The 18,032-nt window shown below is 36.7% G+C and overlaps 1 protein-coding gene across 2 annotated transcripts in view; it reads left to right on the top strand.

Annotated features, from left to right (window-relative positions):
* LOC138327340 (trimethylamine monooxygenase-like) overlaps positions 1–18,032 on the top strand; it is a 48,496-nt gene that overhangs the window by 1,045 nt on the left and 29,419 nt on the right. Inside the window, exons 2-4 of one of the 2 annotated variants that reach the window (XM_069273358.1) lie at positions 9,011–9,217; positions 10,331–10,495; positions 10,683–11,853. In XM_069273358.1, coding sequence (XP_069129459.1) covers positions 9,052–9,217; positions 10,331–10,495; positions 10,683–11,713 — 1,362 coding nt within the window. In that variant the 5' untranslated portion in view covers positions 9,011–9,051 and the 3' untranslated portion in view covers positions 11,714–11,853. Of the gene's footprint in view, positions 1–9,010; positions 9,218–10,330; positions 10,496–10,682; positions 11,854–18,032 lie in introns of those variants that run through there. The other variant, XM_069273359.1, reaches the window with a different exon arrangement.

The raw sequence follows: 18,032 nt of genomic DNA, 5'->3' as shown, positions 1-18,032 counted from the left end.
AGGGTCTCCTCTGGTGAAAAGAAATAATTTTCTAATGACTAACATTTTTCTTTTCTTTTCTTTTTCGAAATAGGAATTCATACCAAAGTTTAAAATGTAATAAAATGATATGGTAGTGTGCTTGATTTTGAGCTATTATGAATCAAAGATGACTATTTGACGTAAATTGTGATTGTACCGGAATTTCACTATTTCGAGCATACACATGGCAAACAAAAGCAGTATTTATGAATATTAGTAAAAATGACAAAACCGGTATTTTCTTTAAAGATGCTCCATCGCCGACAGAGCATAAACGTTACTCATCATTTTAACAACACATTGGTGATTTATCGTGTATAAATATGTCTAATTAACACAAAAACTAATACAATATCATTTATTTTGCTTTTGGTGTCTGAGCAATCAATGCTTAATTCCATATAGGACATAGTTTCACTGTTTTTATGTCGGGATGCAGTTAATTAGTCTTTAATATTTTTATCTTGTAAAAAATAGAAGCTTAAACTTTTCAATGATGGTAATGATGAAAAGTAAGTAACTTTTGTAACTGAAGAAAACAATTATTCGTCTTCTCCTGTTTTTGATAGAGAAACAATTATACCATATGACAGCGGTGGAGCATCTTTAAGAAAATAAATTATCACACAGTCAACCCATTGTTTTTGCTCAGAAGAGCTGTATATGTTACCCTACCTCCTGAATTCTGAAGATGAAAAAACCAACTTACTTTTTCTAAACTATTGCATTTCAAACGAAAATAAGTTGCTGTTTCTTAAAATATCATGTAAAGCTTGAATTTGTTATTTTTCAGCATTTTTGCTAAAAAATCACTTTATCTTCACTAAAATGTAAGTAAAAATTAAACAAATATGTTATAATTCCAACCTTAAATGCTTCCCTTTTTCATCTCAGTTAGCCTAAAATGATTTACAGCAAAAATGAATTTGATATAGCTAAAAACATTATAGCACCGGCGAGGTAAGTAAAATATCTAAGTAAAAAAGCGTGAAATTTCACCTCTCTACAAAGTGTAAGAACCGCAGCTTTTTAAAATGACCGCCACATTGGTCATTTCTTAAAATTTGTGTATAAAACTTTCTACAAGCCATAGAAGTATAATTTTTGACATATTTTCCTTATGGCAACTTACTGCAAATTGAAACAATTAGTTTTTGAGACGAGACTTCAGACTTCAACGAGACCAGAGCAGGTCCTTAAGTTTTGTCTCTGTTGATCATTATTTTAATGCTATCTAGATGTGTGTGGACATCACTCGCTTATATATTTTGAAGTATTGAAGATAGCATCCATGATGGCATCCATGATGGCTGCTGAATATTTTCAAAAGTGGTGTTACATAATCTGCCCATGCTCATGTTCAAGGTCTAAGAGTCGACTAATTTTTTTAATCTTTTTTAGATTTTCTTTTACATGCATATTATATTGAGCCTGAAATAATGATTTCTTTCAATACTCGGATTCACCTTTTGTACATATTTTGATCAATGCTAACAACGTAGGCTTCATTCTGTTGTATCCTTTCATAATGTTACATGTATTTACTAATTAGTTTGACCATAAAGTTATTTTTTCAAGATCAAAAGAAATCTTATTTTGACATGGCAACATTTAAAGGGCCACTACCTATCCGAAACGGCTTTTGATTTTTAAAATGAGAATGCAAATCTAGATTGATAAGAAAACCTTCAGTTAATCAGTGTCGATCTACCCCAAATAACCATTGGACAACAATGCAAACGAAACCAATCATCAAACTTATATCCTCCTGGTGGTTACATTTTGTGAATGTGATTTGTTATAAATGAAAAAGAAGGGAATGACGTAATGACAAGCTTGAGTGTATATATTCTTATGTAGTTTGAAAACTAATAATTTTCATATCAAAAGAACATTCTGAATGCTTTAATTACCAGGTAAACATTTTGTGATATTTAATGCGAACCCTTATAAAATCAAAATTTAAAAAAGGTAAGTCCAGTGTGGTATTGTTTCATACTCTGGGCCCAGTGTTGTAGCATCAAATCAATATAGTATAATATAATATATATTTCAGGGTCAATGAAGTAATATCAACACCAGAAAACACTGTATCCTTATAAACATATATTTACATTGATATTGATATTACAAGATATGGCCTGATGAACAGAGAAATATACCTGGGCTAGGTAGATATTTCTCTGTCAGCTCTAAATTTCGTCTAGCCTCTAATGGGTACCTCAAACACCAAGTAAAAATCACAAAATCTACGCTTGTGGTGGTAAACAGTACCCATATTTGTGTTCACCCACAATCTCCCTTGGAGGTGTTATGTCCAGTACTTTGTAGAAACTCTATTTAAACATCGCGGTGCTTTCTTAGTGTAATCGGAACCGCCATATTCATTTTTTTTCGGAACGCTTCTGGATTTTGCAAATCGTGTATGCATTATGTAAATTAAATAGTGTTGCACAAATCGGTTAAAATAGAGAAGGGTTCGGAAAAAAACCATGGCGGTGGGGGTTAAAATTAGTGAGCTACACGATGTTTAAATGGGGTTTCTACAAAGTACGGGACAGAACACCTCAGATGGAGATTTTGAATGAACATATCACTTATGGGTACATTTGGTTTTGACGTACATGATTGTTTCTGAACAAAGCTACGGATAAAAGGCATCGCTCATTATTACCACAGAGATCATATTGTTCATCTCTATAGCTGTACGTATATTGTATACGAACAAATCTTGTCGTCTGCTACACAAACATGTATATTAGACGAAAGTCGCTCCCGCTGCAACCACAGGCACACGCATTTTAATGTAAAGATATTACAAGTATTAGCTTCCCAAAACCTAAATGGGCTACGCGAAAGCTTACCCTTTGGGTGGAAAAACAAATGATTTAAACAATGATATGATGATACTGCTTTCAATTGTTCTGTTGAAAAGCCATTTTAGGTCATCTAAACCGAAGGGTTAGGATGACATATTGTCATCATGTATCGTCCGTCGTCGTGCGCCGTCCGCCATGCGCCGTGCGTAAACTTTTCATTCAAACGACTTTTTCTCAATAACCAAAAAGTCTAGGGTACTGATATATAGCCTGTAGCATGGTGGGATGAAAGGCTATCAAGTTTGTTCAAATGAATAACCTTGACCTTCATTCAATGTCACAGGGTTCAAATAGGCTAAAATCTTCAATCGACTTCATATGACTAACTCAGAGGCCTAGAGACCTGATATTAGGCATGTGACATGGTTGTATGAAAGGCTACCAAGTTTGTTCAAATCAATTACCTTGACCGTCATTCAAGGTCACAGGGTCAAATAGGCTAAATCTTTAAACGACTTCTTGTGAATAATAAAGAGGCCCAGAGATCTGATATTGGACTTTTAGCATGTTGGCATGAAGGGACATCATGTTTATTAAATTCAAAGTCTAATTCATCAAATATACCAAAACCTGAACTTATTCTATTAAAATAGTTCCTTGGTATTGCCTTAATTGTTTACCACTACCATATTCTTTGAGGTGTTGTTTTGTGCCAATAGTCAGATGACAGTTAAGGTCCTTGGGCCTCTTGTATTAGTTAAGAGCTTGTGTTAGTGAAAGGTAGCCAGGCCTTGTACAGACGAGTTTTAATTATACTTTTGATACCAACAAAATAAAAAGGATGTTATGCAGATATTGTTCACCTCAGAAAAAAAGACAAAATATTGGACATTCTTTCATATGTTTCTGTGCGTTTCTGTATTCCGTTTTCATTTCGCTTTTAGTATGTATTGTCATGCTGCATTCTGCAATTTAGAATGTTCAGTGTTCCGTCATTTAGCATTCGTTTAACTAATATGTATTGCTATACGACGGTGTTCTAAATATGAAGTATAAAAACAATGTCTCTAACATAGTTTACTACTACACATATCGTTCCCTGTAATTGCGTAGCTATAATACATGTCTTGGTAATATTCTTTGTCAAGTCTGGTCATGTGACCGACACCACCCAATCTTCATATACCAAAAACATGTTACAAACTATTATATACACGACCGTATTTCGGAAATGTTCATCTTTCATTTAATGTATCACTCATTGCAAACACTTATATGTAACCGGAGAAACCCGAGAAAGATTATATGCGGGCGCGGGGGATAAATACTGATTTTGCCTTCAACTGTTGAACTTGAGATTGTCGAAAGGCGAAGGTCTCTGGTATAGCTCTAATCTGTGCTCCCGTTCTCGTTAACATGACATGTTGTTACACAGATATACTTGGGTCCCTGTTATGAATCACCAACTATACTACATCAGCCAATATATACAGATAAGCTAGGTTACAACCAGCAACACTAGTCAATGTTACGATGGCCGAGAGCGGCCTGCCATTATTTTTTATAAAATAAAAATGTCATGACACTTTTTAGTCGAAAAGTGTCGGGCAAATAATTTTTTAATAAAAAAAAATCTGTCATGACACTTTTTAGTCAAAAAGTGTCATGACACATTTTTTACTATGAGGTAGAGGAATGAGAGGAATGTCAATGCGATACAGCACCGAAGGTAAACGTGGCAAACAACAGTATTTATCACAATATGAAATAGGAAAAATGATAATTCCCGATATATATATATATGCTGTATGAGAGAATATTTATACAATGCTGATTAACGAAATAAAAAGCAGAATTTGAACTTTCATAGTGTGTAGGTGTAATATTTCATGGTACATGTACGTTATCGTTTTACTTCTGAATGTATACCTGGAGAAATGTTACTCAGTATCCAAAATATCTGTAATTATTATATGACTAATGCTAGTTACATTATTGAAATAATATATTCGTAGCATAGTTCCCTATAATTAAATATATTTTATTCAGAAAAAAAAAGAAAATTAGTATTCTTTCCACCAGAGTCTCCTGTAACGATTGATTACACATGAATGATTCGTTAGTTTTTATTGTCTGGTACTCTAAGTTCTACGGCAAGTAATTACAAGTGTAAGGTTGATAAATCACATATAAAATGCAAAAGTGCATTGTAAAAAGCGTTCTGTTTGACGAACTTTATAGTGTAACATTCAATGGGGAGTGCTTACCTTAGGATTTTTGAAATACATTTGATATTGGGACTTTCAACATCTCGTTGCCAAGTTTAAAAAATAAACGACTTTTTTAATGTCATAGAAACTTTATTGCTTAATTTGGTGCTATTTAAAAACAACGATGTTGATACTTACATGTACATGCTGGATAGTCTTCGAAACACTGAATGTTGCTATAAAACAATGTGCTGCTATGCGTACCTGAACCCTGGCAAATTAATTACAACGGTTTTATCAGCTCTAAGGTATCCCACAAAACCTGATGACCGTGAGAAAGCACAGCTGAAATAGGATACTCGTATACTCCTAAAAATTCCATATACCTTAATTGAACAAAAAATGTCATGTCACTTTTTGACTGAAAAGTGTCATGACAGATTTTTTTTTATTAAAAAATTATTTGCCCGACACTTTTCGACTAAAATGTGTCATGACATTTTTATTTTATAAAAAATAATGGCAGGCCGCTCTCGGCCATCGTACAATGTTGTATGTGACAGAGTACCTCCCTGAACTTCAACACACTATGTGAAGGGAGACAACCCCTATATACTTGTTCAACCACTACAGGTACACAGGGCGCAACACACCTAGTGCTGATCACGGCCCTCTATAACACACATACGGGACAAACGAGACTGATATTACGACCCTAGAGTACTGTCCGGTACTAACACTACACACCGACCCAAAATGTGGTCACTAAAGCTCGGAGCCTGCTGACTGACGGCCCTACTCACGACCTACCTATGTCGCGAGTTTTCACGACCATCTAGCTAGTAGTCGTGAGACGATGTTGCGAGTAACTCACGACCCATGTGCTTCAACGCACTTACTGGGGTTACAATATAATAGCTATGAACCACAACGCTCAGAACACGATAGCTGCTTTATGGAAGTCCCTTGCCACAACACCGATCAAGGCAATGCTTATTCAGCAACTTCTGTCTTTCAGTGTCGTTCACCAATAGATTATATGAATGAGATCTTACTTGACGGACGACCAGTTCCCAGAATAAATTACTCTCGTATACCTGCTGTATTTATACTCCGCGAGGGAAACAACACCAATTTTTGGTAATAATGAAAACGAGACACTAAAACGCTTTACTGATACCGTCCATGAAGCACATGATCGACATTGATCACCTAAAACACGCGTACGGGGAATCACATACATTACACATGCGACGCACAGGTGAGGCCTATTTTCGTAACATTAAGGAATTTGGAAATTTTATCCTTTCCTCTGGTAAATTCATCATCTAGAACAGATACGCACCTCTCGTGACCCGTCATCGGGTTCATGGAGGATTACGATATAACTTTTGTCAAGCCACCACTGCGTTGATTATCGCGTCGTGATTTGACCTCTTATGCTCTATTTCATCTTTTGCACAATCAGTGACTTTATCGAGCTTAATTGACTTATGTTTACTCATGCCCGAATTCAAGCCGGCCACTCTACAGTCCTGGCAATATTGCCTGGTTCTCATCCCAAATTTCTGGCCGGTTTGATGCTAGTGAGAGGATCCTATCACGCCAAACATATAGGTCTTCGTATAGGCGTTGCTCTACAAACTGAATGTTGGTCTGTACCGTCTCCGGGCGATTTGTCCGACTTAAACCGGCTATCAAATTGAGAGATGAGTTTTCTATAGGAAACCTCATCATTTATTTTCATTACTCCGCTGTAGAAATCCCTAGCCTTACCGACCTATGCCCTACACGATGCATCTTTGCGCGCTCGTTTGCCCAATCCGTCATTATCCGCTTATCTGGTAAACTTCTGTATAGATAATAACCAATCAGACGTCCCATTGAATTTCAATGTCTTAGGTAAAGTTGGGGGATGTTTCACTCCGCAAGATTTGGTCGATCTCCGACCATAATCATCATCACTATCGCTATCAGATTGCGTCGCATACCGACGTGGCCTTCTGCGTATATCCCAATCCGAGTCTGAATCTGATTCAGATAAATCCACTCGCTTAGACCGTCTAGCAGATATTGAGAGTGACCGGGATCGTCTTGAAGTCCGACAACGTAGTTGTGATGTATGTGACGACGAACTTTCCTTGTGCTGTCTAGGCAAAAATAAGGTCTACTAGCTGAAACAGTCTAACTTCAGTATTCGTATGCGCACATACACAAACCCCACTAGGTAAATATAGCCTGACAGGAGGCTGGAACAGAGGGTGAAATCTGCAAACAGAATAAATGAGATTGCTATATGTAGACACTATCTATCATTCCAAACATCTTATACAGTGTAGATAAAAAGATATGAGACAGTAAATCATAAACTTTACCTAACTATTAATAGCATATTTCATTTCATCATAAACTTTACCTAACTATTAATAGCATATTTCATTTCACAAGCCCCTGTGCTAACAAGGTTTGAATAACGGAACCACTTATAATATGAAATTATGACTAGTTTATAGCAATTCTACAACTAATAACCATAAAAATATGGAATTATGTATAATTAAACACAACTTATTACGTAACTTTCTTAGTTAACCACATTTAATGGTATTGCAGATAGTATTGCAGATACTTCATACATTCATTTTATACACTTACTCTTTTGGGGGCCTACCCATTATGGTAAAATTGACTATTTAGCGTGACTGAGACGCTTCCACATGATACTGTCATGGACACATGGGAACTTGAAAAGTGAAACTAAAACCCGGAGTCAACCGGAGTCTAAATTCCGGAATTATAATTTTCAGACCAAAAATTCTGGACGAAGACCGTAACAATCCTAAATAAAGATATGCCATGGTGCGTGAGCTCGTCTGTCACATCCAACTCTTTTCGACTTTTGCCCGTTCGCTGTGCATTGTTTTTCTCGTCTATCTAATATAGCATTTACCGTTTCTGCAAAAGAGATAGTAAAGAGTGGCTGATGCCTCTTGTATGATGTTCTAATGCCTGGTTCGACTTCGGGACCATGATAATTTACGGTTGGGAGTAAAGTCAATTAAATCAAACCATGACCTTCTAACCTTTACTTTGGGTATTTGTGACAGAGCCTTTGGTGCAATGTTACCGTAGAGATATCTACACATAGTGATATCCTCCTGGCAGAAATTGATTCGTAATTGGTGGACTGGGGCAGTATTGTAGCCATGTAGACTAACATATATTTAAGGTTAATCAAATATACACAGAGTAAGGAATAGACAACATTTGGCCAGAAACATCCTTGGGGAAAGGCAACAGACTTTGTATAAATCTTGTCTCTGATTCCCTGCAGCAGAAAGAGTAGAGCCCAATAGGTGAAATATTGTTTTAAATTTTTTGAAATCCTTCCGAAAGGAAACAATGATCCTGTTTTCAGAAAATTACTTGGCATTACAAACCAGGTGAGCGATACGCCCTCTGGGCCTCTTTTTCTGTGATTATATAAGAAAATATTGATGGCTAAGATAAGGTGGTTGCAACACCGAACAAATGCAAGATTTCCTTCGTAATCTATGTTAGTGAATAATTATTTCGCTGTTTTACCGTCTAGAGCAGTGATAGTCAACTATCGCGCGATAATTAGGTCGATGACGGGAAACGTAAGACATGCAATTAACATTTTAAGGTGATGATAAGTGTGGTATTAACAGTAATCTAAAGTTTGCGACTCTACAAAATTATCAATGTCATTTTACATTTACATTTTATAAATAAAAAGTCTTTTCGGAAAAGTAGTTGGCCTTTATGCACATATTAACATGATAATTGTATTGATTTTGTTTGCTGATTTAGTCCATAGTTGTGTATCAGAGTAGATAGATTGATTCACTGCAGGGAGCATGTGGTATGAAAGTGACCTCTTTTATATAGGCTGGAGCTGAGTAAAATCATTTTTTCTCATTAATATTGTCATTGTAGACATCACGGAAAATACATCTGTAGTACTAATCACCATTATCATGAATGGAAACCAACGCGTGTGCCTTATTGGTGCAGGACCCGGTGGGATGTCATTCCTCTACCAAAATGAGAAGTTGAAAGCAGCCGGGAAGAAATATGCGGATGTCGTCTGCTACGAAAAACAGTCCGACTGGGGAGGTCTGTGGAACTATACCTGGAGAACAGGTAAGCTTGGCATCGTCGTCCTCGTCGTCGTCATCATCTATTCTTCATAATAATTGGAATTAAGAATCACTCATAACCCATCACTATTGTAGCATTTACCTGCAGTCAGATAATTAAAATGTTATATGTTAGTATTCCTTATTATTTTTATTATTCATTATCAAGAAATACTAGTGATTCATAATTCAGAAAAAGTGGATTTATTAAAGACAGGAGCGCTTTGGATCAATCTAAGGTATATGTGTGCGCATATGTTGACTTCCGCTATTGACAATTTGCCATATAAACAAGAGATAATCATGGCACCAAGTTACACGTGTAGAATGTACATGCACAAAATGCCACTTTACTTCAGCATGTACATGTACAATTTGCCATTTCACTCTGGAATTTTATATTCTATAAACTTCAACCGAAAAAAAAAAAGATTTAACAATCATTCCGGACATATCTTATAGGTGACACAAACCAGAAACGTGATACCTGTACGCTATCGCATTAAGCTTACCTAGCGTGCCAAATTATACAAAGTCATTTGACACGCGAAATTGAAACAAGACAATACAAGATATTACAATATAATATGATTTCCGAACTATTTTAAACTTGTCCACGAAAATTGATAGCGTAATTTTCGTGTAAACAAGTTAGTCCTATCATGTACTCGTGTCGTCTTTGATTTAGTAATCGCCTTCTGGAGTTCTTGATAATAGTGATCCAACTACTTCGCTGATGTGAAACGCAAAACTTCTCACAACTGTTATGGCTTTTTCCAATTGATGTTCTTATGGCTCAGAACGGAAAGCACATCATAGGGTCTGACTTTTATTTTTTTTAACTATCTAAGTTAGGACCACAGAGGTTTTCTTTTTCAAACTTGCCAATGATTCATGACAATTCTCTTGTCTAATGTTAAAACATACGTAAATGCTATTTTGAGACCGATAACATGGAAATAACTTAAGGTAAAACATTTTTATTTACATTTGCTACCTTGGCGATTAGTTTTCATATGTGATGTAATGAAATCTATTGATTCCACAAGAAAGTCATGCAACATGCATAATAACATTTTGTGGAAGATGTAGTTCGAATCTGAATGCTGTTTTGTAGGTGTAGACGAACATGGCGAATTCTGTCACGGAGGGCAATACATTGATCTCTGGTCTAATGGCCCTAAGGAGTGTCTAGAGTACCCTGATTATACCTTTGAGGACCATTTTGGGAAGTCCATCCCCTGCTTTCCTCCACGGACTGTTTTATTCGACTACCTGCAAGGTATTGATATTGAAGTTCTACATTATATAAGCTAAGGCTAATTGTTGTGTTTGCTGTCGTGGCCAGTGTTTCTTAATCAGCGTTACAGTTGTCACTATCTGATTCTTTCGTCTAATAGTAAAGTAAACTAGCACACTTTATAGTTTTATCCTAGTCATCTATTCTATTGTTTTGTTTGCTTACACAGGGCGTTGGAACAAGTACGACCTCCGTAAATATGTCCACTTCAACACAATAGTGAAGCACGTGACCTACAACAAGACCACGGATGACTTCACAGTCCTGACCAAGGACTTGGTCAATGACCACGATCTTCCGCCAGAAAAGTTCTCTCACGTCATCGTGGCTACTGGGCATTTCTCTTTCCCCAACGTTCCCTATTTTGAAGGAATAGAAACGTTTCCAGGCAGAGTTCTTCACTCGCACGATTTCAGGCAAGCACGCGAATTCAAAGGTAAGCGAATACTGATTGTCGGATCGAGCTACTCCGCAGAAGACATTTCAATGCAGTGCAGGAAGATGGGATCAGATAAGGTGGTTATCAGCTACCGTAGAAAACCTATGGGCTTCAAGTTTCCAGACGGAATCACAGAACGTCCTTTGTTGACAAAGATAGATGGGAATACGATTCATTTCAAAGACGGGACGACAGCGGAAGTGGACGCCATCATTCTTTGCACCGGCTACCTGTACCACTTCCCGTACCTGTCGGAATCTCTCCGTCTGAAGACGTCATTATCCGTGTACCCTGCAGGACTGTACAAAGGCACCTTATGGATGGTTGACGGTAACCACAAAGTCTTCTATCTCAGTATGCAGGACCAGTACTATTCCTTCACCATGTTTGACGTCCAAGCCGAATGGACATGCGCGGTCATTTGTGGACACAAGAAACTTCCGGATAGAAAGGAAATGGAATCCGATGAAGCAAAATGGGTGAAGAAACGGGAAGCTGTTAAGGATGTGTATGATGATATTGCCCTGCAGACAGAATTCGTTTGTGACCTTGCAAGGGAGGTTGGCTGCAAATACAACTTAGATGTGAAAGCCTTGTTCAACAAGTGGGAAAATGAAAAGCATGTCGATATAGTTACATATAGGGATCAGGTGTATACCTCGGTCTTCACCGGAAACCCAGGGATCACACACCACACGCCCTGGTTCTCGGCTTACGACGACTCTTTGGAAACTTTTGTTAACCAGACATGTAACAAGTAGGGACACATGGACCTACAAAACAATGGAATAAACTTTCTTTGGTAACTTTTGAACGGTATTTGATATATGTTCAGTATAACATTTTACGTATTTTAATCAGTGGGAGGTGAAATTTTGTTTTAATAACATTATGGTTAATCGCTCTAATCGCTCTATAATTGGATAAGCTCGTGTAGCGTTTTGTTCTGCTTGATTATGCAACTGAACTCTGACCCAAAGGATCAGGACCGTCCTGCCAATTGCGCTTCGTCCCATCATATTTTATAGAATGTTCAAGATCCACCAGTGCAGTCGAAACTTGCCTAAAATGGAACCAAGATGGTCCTGACCAAGTGCTGTTATTTCTATTCCTTTTAACCCTTATAGTGCCGTAGGGCCGATTTGGGCCGATCTTCGGGTTTCCAGAGTGCCAGAGGGCCGATTGGGCCGATCTCAAAAATACCAGACCCCATTTTGCTTTAATTTGATATTTGCGTATATATAACTGAATTAACGTAAATGACCGTAAATAAATATCTTCCGAAATTTCAACCGACGTCATTTTATGACGTCAAATATGACATAGCATGACGTCATTTACAAAGGATAGACGTCATCTTAATCAAGACATTTCCACCGATTTTTAGGCCTATTACTTGTTATTCATTCAGTTTCATGTGCATTATACAGAATAGAGAGACAATTTTATATGTTATATCACTATATTCTTATCAATACACTATGCTGCTCATTTGTCCTGTTATTTTATTTTCCTCGTCATATCGTCAATAAAAACGACATAGGAGAACATGTTTACAGGATGACCGGGGTCGTACCGAAACATGCGTCTGCTAGATAATAATTTTTATGCTTTGTTTGCCAACAAAAAGCTTTATTTGGTCACAGTACAACAAACTAATTCGCGGCCTTAACACACAGATTCTCCATAGCGTTAACGGCATACATTCCTATATATACCAGTCAATATTTCGGTAAATAAATATCACCTCACGTTTTAGAACTCATAAAAAATATTACAATACTGCATGTCCATGTCATTTTTGTACATAATTATGTTTTATGAAGCTTGAGGTTTATATACACTACAATTGTATATAGCAATAAGAAATCGCAAGTTTAATTGACAGTCCACAGAATATGATATTTGACTACAGACCAAAGAGATTTTGAAATATAAATGTGAAACTACCCAACGGTACCGGCTTCATATGAAATATGGTATGCATATTCAGTTCACACATTCAAGTAGAGGCTTCAAGTGTAAGATCTGCAGCGTGTTCCATTTAGTTTTCCTGGGACGAACCGGGCTTTCCGCTAACTACTTCATTCCCGTACACTACTCGTACTTGGGGTGTAAACACTTTAGCATAAAAGGGATCGAGTGAGTTTGCCCGTTGTCAGTATAAAGACCGAGGGGATGTGCTGGCATGTTTCAGTGAGATAGCACTATAAATGGACAAGAGATTCCACTGTTGCAAAGAGACATAGCATGAATAAAAACTATGAATTAATATGATATAAAACCTAATCAAACAACTATTAATTGCGCCCAAAATCATTTGGCAACAAATGGAAATACTTTAACAACGCATTTACGGTGAAAAAAACCACCAAAATATATCCTCGAGATTCTTCGTAAGAAGATGCCATTCGCGGAATATAGAAACACTTTTCTGAAATCTTTCTTGTCTAGAAATTTATGTCGAGGATCAGAATGTCAAAGAGCACTGCAAAGAGTGGGTCCAAGAGATGCTAGTGAAACTGCATATAGAATCGTACATATAGCAAGGTTATCCCTCCCATCGTCGGTTATCCACGTTAATCAGCCTACAGAACGTAGGTACTATCCCCTACAAACATATATAACTGCAGTATATGGTCAATGCATATACATAATTACATATACATAATGAAACAATTCCACTACCTATATCTAAAGTAAAATATATCCGTTAAAAACAGCACAGAAACTAGTGACCGCCGTTCCAAAAGCATCCGTCGTTAGCCACATACATGTATATACAATGTATACTTATTGCAACAGACAGGCAGTCTCATGAAGATGGCCTATTTGCAAATCGAAAGTTATAGACAGGTGGTCGTTAATCGTTTACACCGGTAGTCATATACGCAGGTTTGACTGTATTATCAATATCCTTACGAGGGTGGTACTTTGCTTAAGCGTGACCTTATTATTCGCATGAAGACGCCTTTGATGACAGAAAGGCCTAGAATCGAAGTCTGGATTTTTTTCTGTGTATTTGTATACCATCGCAAGATACCTTGATTTTTTATTATATATATATATACATACATACATTAGAATAACATCGAACAACACGTAGACATGAGCATTAGCCCTTTCATTTTAAAATCTTCAAGATGCTTATAATGCCTAGATACAGTTACTAGACAGTAATCTATGACGTCATAATTGAATGGGAGATAATCATACTTCTTATACCAAACAATACTGTTCAGTTTAGGTTTGAACAGATTATAAAATACATTTCCTTTTTTTCTTTCAATTACATTTTCAGAAATTTTTTTTTTTTAAATGAAATACATGTATTTTTAATTCCTTCCCTCCGCAAATGTCCAAATGTTCGCTTAATTTAATTTTCCTGTACTCTTAAGCATTGGTTGTTATATTTTTGACATGCACTGGTGTATAACATACAATGGGTGTTCAAGCATATCCAGGGGATTCTCACAAAAGTTTGCAAACATTTTTTTTTCATACCCCGATAAAATTAAAAAATAGTGACATCAATACTTATAATTAATTTTATACGCTATTTGATATAATAAAGTATGTTTAAATGTAACATTATAGTGGTTTTTCAAGGGATTCTTTATCCGAATCAATACGCAACGTCAATGTCTCTGTTCCGTCTTTGCATATTACAAAGTTAGCTCCCTTGCGGGTAGGTATCGATTGTTACGTAATTATTTTGTGCGCGCAATTTACGTCATTTTCTCCGAAAAGTATGACGTTACGCTCGCAAACACATGACGTCACAATCAATACCTCCCCGCAAGGACAGATAACTCTGTAATATGCAAATACAGAATTGTGACGTCACGATAACGTCGGTGTTTCATACGCAAGTTCAAAGTTCAATGTTACCATGCAGTTATGGTAAACAAAATCGGCTAGTAGTTGCGTATTACCCTGAAGGTTGGCCACCCTAAAATTATTCGGGAAGGTCCATTGTAACTAAAAAATAACACCAACCTTTGCCAGCTTTTGGTGTCAATAAATCTCTTAAAAGGGGCTTTGGCTCCCCAAGTATATAGTGAACGAGCCTAGCAAGTGTAAATATCATGAAATGGTGAATGTACAAGAGGAAAGTCGTTGACTTTTATTTTTTATATATTCAACTCTACATGGACACGTTCTTTTTTCTTGGTTTATATATATATAACCGAGGACAAAAGTTCCAATTTTAAGAAGTGGAACCAACACCTGTTTGATACCAAATGAAGACAAACGTATTGATCCAAAAGTAATAAATCTGTCCAATAGACAATTAAATGATTCCCAAATTAAATTATTATCCAAGGGTCTCAAATATACTCCAACGCCAAATTCCAATAATCAAGAACTCAAAACGGCTATTAAAACCTATACTAGAAGATTAAGATTAGCGGAGTTTTTTCATCAAGAGAATGAAAATGAAGATAATCAAATTAACGAAAAAGACCTTTTGAGAAATAAATCATCATTCAACCCCAGAAAAGGCAGAAACAACACACTAGATGCCGTGTGTGAAACGCTGGAAAACCTACCTCTTAAGAATGAACAAACAAATCAGAGGAGCAATCTAACGAAAGATGAATAAAATGCCTTAAAAGCCTTAGCAAATGACAACACCATAATTATAAAAGAAGCAGATAAAGGTGGCGCGATAGTGGTGATGGACAGAGAATTATGTAAAACGAAAATTACGAGCATACTGCTGAATGAGGAATATCACGTCAAGGTAGATGGTAATCAGGACAAATATTCAATGCAGAAAATAAAAAGACTCATCAGCAACAACTTAAATACTACGAAAATAACCGGAAATGAACAGGATTACCTAACACATATGGACTACCGAAAATTCACAAATCAAAACAAATCAAGGAAGCAATACAAACACAAAATTCAGAATATATAACTTGTTCAAATCCTGATGATTTAACATTCAGACCAATTGTGGGTGGACCGAATTCCCCAACCCAGAGACTCAGCAACTTACTAGATATCCTGCTTAAACCATTCTGTAAAGAAGTAAATAGTTATGTACGGGATGATATGGACTTTCTTACCCACCTCCCGAAGGAAGTCAATGAAAATTCGAAACTTGTAACGATGGATGTCGTGAATCTCTACACAAATGTCACCAAAGAACTGGGACTGAAGGCAATTGAATACTGGCTAGATAATCACCCAGAGAAAATACATCATCGTTTTAAAAAACAATTCATCCTAGATGGGATAGAACTAGTATTATCTAACAATACTTTTATGTTCAATGACGAACATTACCTACAAATCCAAGGCACTGCTATGGGCACGAAAATGGCTCCAACGTATGCGACCCTTACACTTGGATATTTAGAAAAAAAACCTTTACAAAAAAGCTGAAGAAATGTGGGATACAAACTTCAAACTGTACCTAATTAATAACTGGAAACGATATTTGGATGATTGCTTAATCATATGGAACTTCGATGAAGAACGTCTGACAACATTGTTCAATCAACTTAATATGCTGGATCAATGTATAAGTTTTACTATTGAAGGTGATGACAAATATACCGTTCTTAGATGTTCTGGTTCTGAAAAAGGATGATACCATAATAACAGATATTTATTACAAGCCAACAGACACACACCAGTATCTTCACTTTGGATCATGCCATCCGCGACACAATAAACGGGCAATCCCATATAATCTTGCTCGAAGGATTTGTACCATAGTTAGTGAGAGTGAAACAAGAGACCTCCGCTTGAAAGAATTAACCAGTTATTTGAAATCTCAAAAATATCATACCAAACTGATAGAAGATGGAATCCGGAAAGCAAAAGCATTAGACAGAACAATGCTCCTCAGCCCAAAAGAGAATCAAGAAACAGAATGTTCAATATTACCATTAGTAACCACACATAATCCACGGAATAAAAACATAACTGGAACGGTACGCCAACTAAAAATGTACTCCAAGCAGATGTACATATGCAGAGAGTGCTGAAAAACACAACCTTCATCAATTGTAAACGCCAACCCAAAAATCTGAAGAGAGTACTATGTAAATCTAACTTCCAAACTGAAGAAAATTTCACCGTAAGAAAATGTATGGACCCACGATGTGGAACATGCGACTACATTACAGAAGGTTCATCTTTCAAATTCCACTCCAGAACATTCGTAGTGAATGCAAATATGTGTTGTGATTCGAAAGACCTTATTTATGTAATAACATGCGTGCCAACAGAGATTTAAATAGAATGTTAAATCTCTGGTGCCAAGAGGAATAACATACATGTAATTGAAAAGTCCGTCTCAAGGGACGAAACCCTAACTGTAAATCATCACACTACCCACCGGGTTTACAATAATTAATTATTTGTATAGTAGGGTTTTATTAAAACAAGAGAAATTGCCGTTTAAGTTATAGATAAGCCTCAAACTGTACTACGTTTGTATTTGTGTGAAAGGGTACAGCACTACAGTTTTCGGCTTATCTCCTTCAAGGACCTTGACATATAAATTGTAAATAACACTGTGCCATATTGTCATCTCCGGGAAGAGGGACACGTTATATATAAAATGCTCTTTGTCCTATTACATAACAAGGCAGATATATAATACAATAGTACTGAACAAGTAAATAAGGAGAGCATCAAGTGGCCCTTGGGCTGCCAGTATACGTGCTTTCCATTTGCGGGTTCGACCCAGTTGTACTGGTCTGCTGTATCTCTAATGGAACGCACTGTACATGCCGAATCGATGCGTACAGAAATGTACCACTTGTTTCTGGTGTTGCTTTTTACATCTGTAATACCATTAAAAGAGAAAATATCCATTGTTTTTAATTCAAAACGTATTTTCAAATACGTTTTCGTCATATAAGAAACCCAAACGCGTTCCATTAGACAGTTCCGTGTCAATTCAGTGCAATCTGCAAAAGGAACGCGCGATCACTTTTTGACCTGGGAGATCCAGAATATCGCACGTGATATTTTGCTGTGCTATGCGTAGCCAATAAGCTGGCGGAAAGTGATCATACCCATCAGAATTCAATAATATCTTCAGTTCTCAGGAGG

The sequence above is a fragment of the Argopecten irradians genome, chromosome 7 (assembly GCF_041381155.1).
Source record: "Argopecten irradians isolate NY chromosome 7, Ai_NY, whole genome shotgun sequence".
NCBI lineage: Eukaryota > Metazoa > Mollusca > Bivalvia > Pectinida > Pectinidae > Argopecten > Argopecten irradians.
The sequence above is the reverse complement of the archived record's forward strand: the minus strand, read 5'-3'. Positions and strand labels throughout refer to the sequence as shown.